General features: G+C 40.4%; 1 protein-coding gene across 5 annotated transcripts in view; it reads left to right on the forward strand.

Moving 5' to 3' along the window:
• Positions 1–10,000, forward strand: part of LOC138047617 (uncharacterized) — a 105,887-nt gene that overhangs the window by 80,259 nt on the left and 15,628 nt on the right. For 3 of the 5 annotated variants that reach the window (XR_011131880.1, XR_011131882.1, XR_011131881.1), the window contains one exon: positions 7,176–7,882. The exons of 1 other annotated variant lie outside the window; for it this stretch is intronic. Coding sequence is in view for 1 of the 4 variants with exons in the window: in XM_068894544.1 (XP_068750645.1) it covers positions 7,176–7,271 (96 nt within the window). In the remaining 3 variants the exon portion in view is untranslated. Of the gene's footprint in view, positions 1–7,175 lie in introns of all 5 variants that reach the window. One more of the 5 variants, XM_068894544.1, reaches the window with a different exon arrangement.

Raw genomic sequence — 10,000 nt, forward strand, 5'->3', positions numbered from 1 at the left:
GCTTGGTATTTTGCTTTTAGCTTGACCCTTCGGGCATAGCTCGTGGCTGGCTCATTCTCTACCACTTCAGCTTCTGGTAAGCTGAGTTCACGCCCGAATTTTGCGGCTTGATGGTGTATGGACATTGTTTTCTTGCCACGGTCATGATCCCTTGCCATTTTGAGGAGGTAATCATCTTTGTTGTTGAGATATGTGTTTAGGCCAATTGTGGTTGTTTTGTAGGTAATTTCCAGTTGTACAAAACCCCTTCCACCTGCCTTTCTAGGGATATATAGCCTGTCCACATCGGCTTTTGGGTGGTGCATTTTTGTCATTGTCAAGAATTTCCTTGTTTTTCTGTCTAGCTTCATAAGTTCTTCCATTTTCCAGTTTATGATGTTGAAACTATAAGGAACGACTGGGACAGCAAGAGTGTTGATTGCGTCGATTCTGTTGGCAGCATTAAGTTCGGATTTGAGCACTAGGCGAATTTTGCGGTAGTATCTGAATTTTCTCTTTCATCTTTGCATGTTGGATCCCATCTCCTTCATTCAAACCAAGGTATTTGTAGGTGCCTTCCTGCTCAAGGTCTTGTATGGTGGTGCCAACATCGAGTTCGATGTTCTCGTTTTTCGCCAGTTTGCCTCATTTGAATGTAGCTTTGGCACACTTGTCAAGGCCAAGTTCCATTCTTATCTCATCACTGAAGCCTTTGACAATTTTAAGTAAGCCTTTGTGCTCTTCATCAGACTTGGCATAGGTTTTCAGATCGTCCATGTAAAACAGGTGGGTGATGATCATGTTGCTGATTTTGTATCCATATTTACCCTCATTCAAGAGAGAGGATAAAGGTGCTAAAGCTATGCAGAAAAGAAAAGGTTAGAGGGAATCTCTTTGAAAGATGCCGCTGTTTATTTTTATTTCACGAGAAGACAATGTTCCATTTTTATGGTTAAGTGTGAGGGTTGCTTTCCCTTTGGTCATACTTACTTTGATGAAATCTTTCATTTTTGGTGTCAAGAATGACACCTGTCTGGTATGGAGGCAGTGTGGCCCAGTGGTTAGGGCGCTTGCCTTGAGATCTGGAGATCCCGGGTTCAAGACCCGCTCTGACCACTCATTGAATTTGATCCTGGTAGTCCCTGGTTCAACTTCCCAGCTGCACTTGTAAATAGCCAACTGGTTTGCCTCCGGCCAGTTGGGATTCTTAACCATTGTTGTTGTTCTGTTCCGTCGTTTCGTTGTGTTTCATTGGCCCTGAAAAGCCCCTATGGGGAGCGGTCAATTAAGTATGTATGTATGTATGCTTAATTTTTGGTATAGGTGGTCGTTCAGTTATATTTGTCTCTTTCACAATCTCCCACTTCCTCAAAATTTCTTCCATCATTGCAGTTTCATCTCCATCATTTGTGTGTTGAGGGGTCTCCGGCACATTGGAATCATTCAGTTGTTCTTTATCATTGTGGACAGCTACCCCATCACTGGCCAAGGGGGCCTTATCTGCCATAGCTTGTGCAGAGGGATTGCCCTCATGATGGCTATTGTTCTCGGAACAGTCTGTCTTGTCAGTCACTTTGTCTTTGATGGCTTGAATTTCCATGTCTGTCAGTCTTTTCTTGTTCATGATGTCCTGTCTGGTGTTTGTTAGTTTATTGGCATCCATGTTTGGTCTTTTGGTTGAATTTTGAGTTCGCCAGATATTGTATGCATCTGTTGTAACTGATGCATTGGGCTTAGCTAGAGCTTTAAAGTATGATTCCATCACTTCCATATACTCCTCCCTGATCCTTTTACTTCTTGTATCTCTTTGGCGATTTACAGTAGGTGCATTTTGAGGGCCTCTTTGAGGAATATCCTCGTCGTGGTAATCCTCATCTGCTTGTTGGGAGGAGTTTGTTCCATTAGCACATTTTTCGACCCCAGCCTGGTCCCTACTGAGGGACGCGGTCCTTGTTTACCCGTGCGACGACCAATGCGGTATGAGAAATTGTCATTATTAGTTGTCATGTTTTAATAATTTAATGTGTTGGTTTTTGTTCAGAGTGGCCTTCTCCTAGTTGGGCTGGCTACCAAGCCTAACGGGCCCCAACTGCCCGTTCCTTGTAACCCTAACAGGGGTGGCTGTGGGGTTACTGATGCTTGCCAAAGACATCACCCCAGACTATGGTGTGCAGGAATGTCCAACTTCCCGAAGTAGGCTAACGCAAAGGCCTGTCCTACTCCACTGCCCCATCATTATTATTATTATTATTATTATTATTATTATGCAGTATAAACGTTCGTATGCTAGCTTAGCACATAGCTCAATAGGGCGCAATTGCGTAACCTAAAGGCTGTAAAAATAACCTGAATATATCTAAAAAGTTCGTATCTACATATATCGATCTATATATAAGCGAATTAAAAGGTTAACTTCGATTCTTAAAAAGGTAGAAATGTGAAATGAATCTCTTCAGACCTATTAAAACAATAATATTAAAGCATCTAAGACGATCCTAAATAATTGTTCTGTTGTCTCTGACCGGAGTAAGTATCTGCTTATGTTAACACTTTGAAAGATCTTGCAATGTGCAGACTTTCAGACAAAACGACCTTCTGCATTTTCAAAATACTTCTTTGCCCCTTTTAACTCCTACAAGACTTCAGATGGTGTGCACCAGTTCCTCACTGTATCCTCCTAACACGTCCATTACGATATTAAACTGTTTCACTTGATATCCAGGAAACTGCCTCTTCAATTCCAGTTGCAATGGGGCATACTTTTCCGTCTTCTCGCAGCTCTTGATCTCCCTGTTATTCATCCAAGGACAGCTCATCTCCAGCAAGATGACAGATTTTGCTGTGCTATCCACTATTCGGGCATCAATTCTGTTAGCTCTCACCGTCACATGATCTGCATAAACAGGGACATCCCAGAAGGCTTGGGCTCGGTCATTTTGATAGACAGGTTTAGGCTCGCTCAGTGAATACCATGGCGGTACACTGTCCATTAGGTCTAGGCTGTACAACATCTCAAAAAAAATTACTTTCAACACCGCATTATGCCATTGCAGATATTTGGACTGCGCAAGCGCAGAGCAACCAGCTAATACGTGGGCCACCGTCTCAGCTGCCTTGCCACATAAACGGCACATAATCTGGTCTGACCCCGTTCTTGTCTTCTTACTGTGGTACACTCGAGTGGGAAGTAACTGTTCGTACAGCTCAAACACGCCAGCGATAACATATGTCGAACATGTCCTCCATTGCCACAGCCAACTAAAGCTATGGGATTGTCGGACATCCCCTGTACCAGATCCTTCTTGTTCTTCCTCCCATCGAGAAGCTATCAACTTTCCCTGCCAAGCTTGGCCTGATACCTGATCTTTCAATTTCTTCTGCTGTGCGCTTCTTAGCTTTTGCTTGATGTTTGACTCTTTCACTACTTCACCTTCCTCCGTGCAGCACATTGGGGTAGGGTATGTAAGAGATAGCTCTAATCCAAGATCTCTTCTAAACTTTGTCACCTCCTTGATGAGTGAGCTATGGCCTAGCACACCTGAACGTTCTTTGAACTTCCGAACAAGCTCCATTGTCGGATCAGTGTTCTTGAACAGTTTAAGTGCGCCTTTGATCTTAATGGCCTTATACTCCTCCTCCACCGATCTCAGGCCTCGCCCGCCCTGATCCCACGATAGATAGCACAATGCGGTTGAACCCAAAGGATGTTTACCACCATTGCTGAACACGATCTTGCGTGCTTCTCGATCGATTTGTTGAAGGTCAGTGACTGGCAGGTGCTGGGTCCACATTAAATAACTCAGAACAGGCAGGGCATACTGGTTTGAAGCTACCACTCGATGGTAATCTGAAAGAGGGCTGGACCATATAACAGAGAGTCTCTTTAAATACTCCTCTGAGGCAACCTTAAAGGCCAATTGATCTTCTTGTCTCGATGTTTCCAGTACTCCAAGAAATTTGTCCTGCTTGCCTTCTTTCAAACACTGTATGACTGATGACTCATCAAACTTAACTCCTTCCGCATCTTCCACTTTTACACCCCTCTTAACATGCACGACTGAGCACTTCTTAGGGTTCCACTGAAGCCCTATGTCTTGCATCTTACCTCTGGTTGATCTAAGGACGGTATTCAACTTCTTCTCCGAAGCTGCATAGATCTTAAGATCGTCAATGTAGAGAAGGTCTGTCACCTTAATGCTCAGTGGCTTAGACAATCTATACCCCTCCCATCATTTTGCAGAGCCAATCATGATCAACGGAGTCATATGCCTGTGTGAGGTCTACCCATGCCATACTCAGGTTCCTTTTACCACGATGACAGTCTTGTGTGACCATTTTGTCGATCAACAAATTATCCATTGTGCCACTGCACCCCTTCTTAGCTCCCCACTGCTCAGCCTCCATTAAACCATGTTCCTCCAGGTGCTCATCCATTGGAACCAACAGACATGCAGTAAACCATTTGTAAACTGTGTTGAGGCATGTTATCGGCCTTTGGTTGTTACTTGAAAATTCTCCCCCTTTGGGGATCAGTGATGTTTTGCCCCCCGCAAACCAGATAGGAAAATCAGTCTGGGCCATCGAAATTGCCTTAAAGCTTGCTGTGACACCATTATGCAACACCTCAGCTTTCTTCTCCCAATAGTTTGCTAGTTTGTCTGGACCAGGAGCGCTCCAGTTTCTCTTCTTTCCAATGATCTTAACTATTCCATCATCCGTTAGGCCCCATTCCCCCTCATCTGGGGGAGGGACACACCCATGTATTGCTCTCTTGACTTCCTGTAGCCATATCGCTGATTTGTCACCAGTCCCCTGTCTCCCACAACTCTTTCCAGTATCCACTTGCCTCGTCAATGTTTTCAAACCTTTGTTTGTTTTCCTCACTTGTGTCGGTGCGAGTCTTATGTTTTTGTCGTTCACTTGTTTGATTACCAATGTTCTTTGACATGCAATTAAAACCATCATACACTCTTCCGGGTTCCTCTTGGAATTGCTGGTTCAGCACCCTCGATTTCTCCATATCCTTTTTGTTACGAAAACCTCTCTTCAACTTACGCATTAGCATCTTGTTTTTATCCATGTAACTTACGAGCTCAGGCACCGAGATTTTCCTACATTCCTTTTCCAAAAAGGCCCTGTTCTTATGACCTCTTTTTGTTAGCTTTCGATTTTCTTTTATTCTCTCCATTTCTGCCTTTGCAATTGAGATTTTTTTTCTTGTTTCCATAACTTTTTTCTCATAAACTATCTTCCATTTCGGTGTTGGTTTCCGCGAGATGTTAGAATGGCCTGGGGTGTTTTTCTTCCATCCTTTTAACAAAAGAAAGGCGACGATCACAGAATACAGAACACAAGTCGCGATCCACAAATATTGGAATGGGTCCCCCCCTGGGGGTAACTCACTTTGGCTCATTAGCGTAGTTATGACCTTGTTTATGCTTTTTAAATCACTCATTGTTGGTCTTTCTTTTGTGCGGGTGTCAACATGACGCTCAGTAAAATCACCTTGCGTATTACTAATAGACAAAAGAATGCTACTAGCTGACTCCAATAACTCACGCTCTTTGTCATCGATTGTTGTTGTTTCCACAATCACACTATCCTCTTCTGTTATTTGCATATCTCCACTTTTAGTTCTATCTACAATATGTAACTTCGTCTCAAATTCCGAGTTCTTACTACAATCTGCCTCCAATAAATAACTTTCAACCACAACTTGTTCTCTTTTTCCACTATTCCTTGTTCCAACATTACCAGCCATCATCAGTGTTACATTGCCGAGAGCTTTTTTTGTTCTGGCCGCTTGATCCCGTAAATTTTGTCTGTCAATCCAAGGTCTTTATATCCTCGCTCCTCCCACAACTCCTTCATCAAACACATGTAACCCTTTTTCCTTCCGTTATCTTGAAGCGGAGGGTTATCAGAACTAGTGAGCTCAACAGCTTTCCTCTTGCACTCCAACAAGACACTTGTCATCTCCTCCGTCCATTTCATTCTCCCGTTTTTTCTTCCAGTCTGTGAACCGCTCGCCATTGATTCGACTTACAATTATGAAACTGTTTTTTTTGGAAGAATTTGTTCAAAGTTATTTTCCCGTCCAGAGACACCAACTCGTTTGAACAACTTGTCAAACAAGCAGCTAAGCATACTATATACTTTCTGTAAGTGCTCTGATGCTCTAGACTTGGCTCGCTTTCAACTGACGAATCTTTTAGCTTAGACTAAAAAACATACGTCCGCCTTACTTGCCGCCATTATTATTATTATTATTGTTATTATTATTATTATTGCCAGATCTAATATTAAATATTAAATGACTTTTCTATTTTTATTTTATTTTTTATTTACTTACTTATTGATTTGGAAGTTTTAAAACAGTTTTAAACAGAGAAATATCTATATTGCTTGTAAATTTATAGTTCTTACCTTTTGGAGATATTTTAATTTTTGTAAATATTTTTATTATGCAAATAAAGTTAATATTATTATTATTATTATTATTATTATTATTATTATTATTATTATTATTATTATTAACAAGCTCTTTATTACACTCATTACCTCTTGATGCAAAAGTGAAGAACTTCAATTACCTCAACACAGTTTCAAAGCCACTTTACCGTAATCCATGAGCAAGGAATTGTTCAGAATCGTACTGTTTAAATTTGGTTAATGTTAATACTTCTTCTAGCAAGTGGGGCCAGAATTTGACCAGGTCTCCCCAGCATGCCCTAGATAGTATTACAAATAGCCTTCTTCTTCCCCTACTAGTCACACATTTTTGCCGTCTGCTTCACTCCCCTTGTGGACTCTCCCCCAACACATAGCTGGTATTCACCCACACACGAGCAGAAATTAAACTTAACTGTTTGCCCAGCTGTACGTTGCCTGAGAGCAATAGTCTCTCTAAAGGAACTGGTCTGTTCATTGCCCTTGCTGTTTAGGGTGTATCAGTTTAAAGAGAAAGAATGAGGTTTGTGAAATAACTGTTTTTCACAGTGTTTCTCAATAAAACATTGTTATCCTATACTTTCAGTAATCTTAAATATTTTGAATAGTCTCAAAAGAATTTGTCCCTGGTTTTAAATAAGCAATGATACGATGTTCCTCAGTTATAATATTATCTTCTGTCTTAAAGAGTGGTCCCTTTCTGAAAGAAAATTATTTGAAGTTTCATTGAATTGTTTCTTCTTCAGGTTCGTTTTAACCCTAATAAGCAAGCTTTTTCATGGCTTGCATCAGGGGGTGCGGCTGGACTGGTGAGAATTCACTTAATCAAGCAGGTCACGTGAACAAAGGATCTGTGGTCTCTGGTGCGGGCTTAAAAGCACAGGATGTAATCTACTTGTTTTTTTCAAAATTGATCTCTCTTCGTTGGTCAAAGAAGACATAGATTTCTTTGCTCTACATTTACTCGTTTAAAACATAAAAAATGGTATCTCACAAGCAGTGATGTCAATGTTTTCTCCCGAGATTATTGCACAAAGCAATTAGTAGCATTGTTTTGATTGGATTTAACACATACATACGAAATCACAAGGAGGAACTCTTCCAAAAGACAGCACCAAGGATTGCGTTAGGAAAAGTACATTGACGAGGAATGAAGAAGTACACCATACAGCTGCTTAAAAAAAACAAAACTTCAAGTTAGGAACATGCCATGATACTTTTCCAAACGTTTTAAAAATTTGTTTTCTTTTTGAAAAGGCTAGGTTAGGGGCTTTTTAAGGATTTGCGCAAATTGTTTTTGTGAGTTCTTGCAATAGGATTTGTTTTTACATAATGCATGCATTTTACCGTTCTGCCACAAACTATAATGTTTTGACTGCTGACTGGAACAACAGCCAAGTGTGGAGTGGAGGAAACCAAGCGCAGGGCCCTTTTTTTCGTCTGACAGAGTTCGGTAATTTTTTTGGTTTTTATTGTTAGTGTGACGTATATACGTAACCACATTCCATAGTGTGATAACAAATGTCTTGTTTCCCCTTTAAATGAATCTGTTTGCGATTCAAATGCTAACTTCAAATACTGATGTCTGTGTTGTGAAGAATTGAAACTGACGTCCATGAAACTACCATAAAATCCCACGTTAAATCTCTGGGATTATATAACTTTTTAAGGGGTTTTGGGTGGGTTTATAAATGGCGGTGGGGGAGAGGGGAGATAGGGCTTATAGAGTGTATCTGAGAAACGATTTAAATCTAACATACCATTACATTTAGAGGTAACCTAAACCCTAACCAGACTTCCTAGCAACTGATATGCCTTCTTTGTCTCAGCTCTAAGGCCTTCTTAAAAGTATAGTCAAGCGTATAGTGCTTGGTCCTTATTTTTAAGAAGGCCAAGCCGCAAGAAGCATTATGATTTTGGAGTTTTTACTCATTTCAATGTGTAACTTTCAGAGCATCAGATTTGCAGTGCAAAATACTTTGCTTGCTTTAGTATTTGGTACGGAGTCTTCTCTTTTAGCGATGATAAATCCAAATACTTGAAAATCGATGCTACCATATGTAAATAAGTAATATCCTTTCGTGTTTGGTACAATGTGCTTTGCACTTCGCGTGCAAACTTCTGAAATGTTTCAGAGCTTATACGTTATCTAACGATTGCTTCTTTAGTTCCTGCTTTTCTACATTGAAAATTTTCCCTATAGGAATCAAATCCGGACTGGCAAAATTATTGCAATCAATCAGACAACAAGTTGCAAAAATTGTAGAGACACTTCACCCTCTTGGGGCGTTATTAATTTACCTATTATCTCTCACACTGCAGCCCCCTCGCCCCCTTATCAGTGTTGCTAGCAGGACAAAAAAAATGTTGCAAACTTAAACAGTCAACATTGAAAGGGGGAGAGGGGAAGGGAAGTTGGAAAGGCTTAAATTCTAGATACAGCTGGTATTGGAACCTAGAAAAGGTGTTTTTTAATGAAAGTGTCTCAACAATTTTGCAACTTGTTGTAGCTTTTTGCTCCCTTATTCCAAAACATTGACATTGACCAGTTGTGTTGGAAAATGAACAGTGGAACAGAACTCATAGCTGTGTTATATGTGCATGAATATTTGTTTCTTTCTTTAGTATCGTTATAATTATCGTTCTAAACTCCACAGCCACTAGTTTATGCCTACAACTTTCGATTAAAAAAATTTTGTTTGTAAAGAAACACACAAAGAATGCACTTATACAACAGATGGACCTATATATGAGGGGAGGCTTATATCCAGGGGTGGGGGGCTTATATCTGGAATAATATTGTTGTCAGCAGATAGATGGGCTTATATCCAGGGGGGAGGGGGAGGGAGGCGTTTAACGTGGGATTTTGGTATTTCTGAAGTCGTCTCTTGTGGCTTATCTAATCTGTACAGTTAATTTTAAATGGCAATTTATCTAAAAATATTTTGTCTTTTATTCAACTGAGCTAACCCTGACCCTATGGTCTGGGGTTTTAATGACAAAATTTTATGTATTTAAGAATAACAATTAGCGAAATAAGTGTTACACAATGTTTCAATGTCGCCATGACATCATTTTCAAGTGCCCAAAAAATCTTTAACCTGAGTAATTGCTGCGGAGCGAGTGCAGCGAGAGAAGGTAGGACAAATTCTCAAATGTACAATCTGTTTGTATAACCGTTTTTGATTTTATAAGAACTCAAAAGGTCGAGACAGCAGAAAGGAAATCGTTATCTTTAAGAAGATTACCACATTTTTTAAATGGGAGGATTCTGTCCCCAGAGAACTTATGCTTGCTGTAATACTTGCTATATCGGCGAAACTGGTCGTCATTTTTCCACATGCGTCCGTGAACATTTGTCTTCAGACAAGTCCTTACAAATCTTCAAACATTTACTATGCTCAGAACATTGTCGTCAATCTTGCTCTGCGGATTGTTTCGAAATCGTTGATTCCGCTCCTACTAAATTTCAACTTAAACTCAAGGAGGCCATGCATATAAATTGGGAAAATCCTAATTTAAACCAACAAGTTCATCACGTCAATCTGACACTTACGCTTTACATTCTTTC

This window comes from Montipora capricornis, chromosome 4, assembly GCF_036669925.1.
Source record: "Montipora capricornis isolate CH-2021 chromosome 4, ASM3666992v2, whole genome shotgun sequence".
Taxonomy (NCBI): domain Eukaryota; kingdom Metazoa; phylum Cnidaria; class Anthozoa; order Scleractinia; family Acroporidae; genus Montipora; species Montipora capricornis.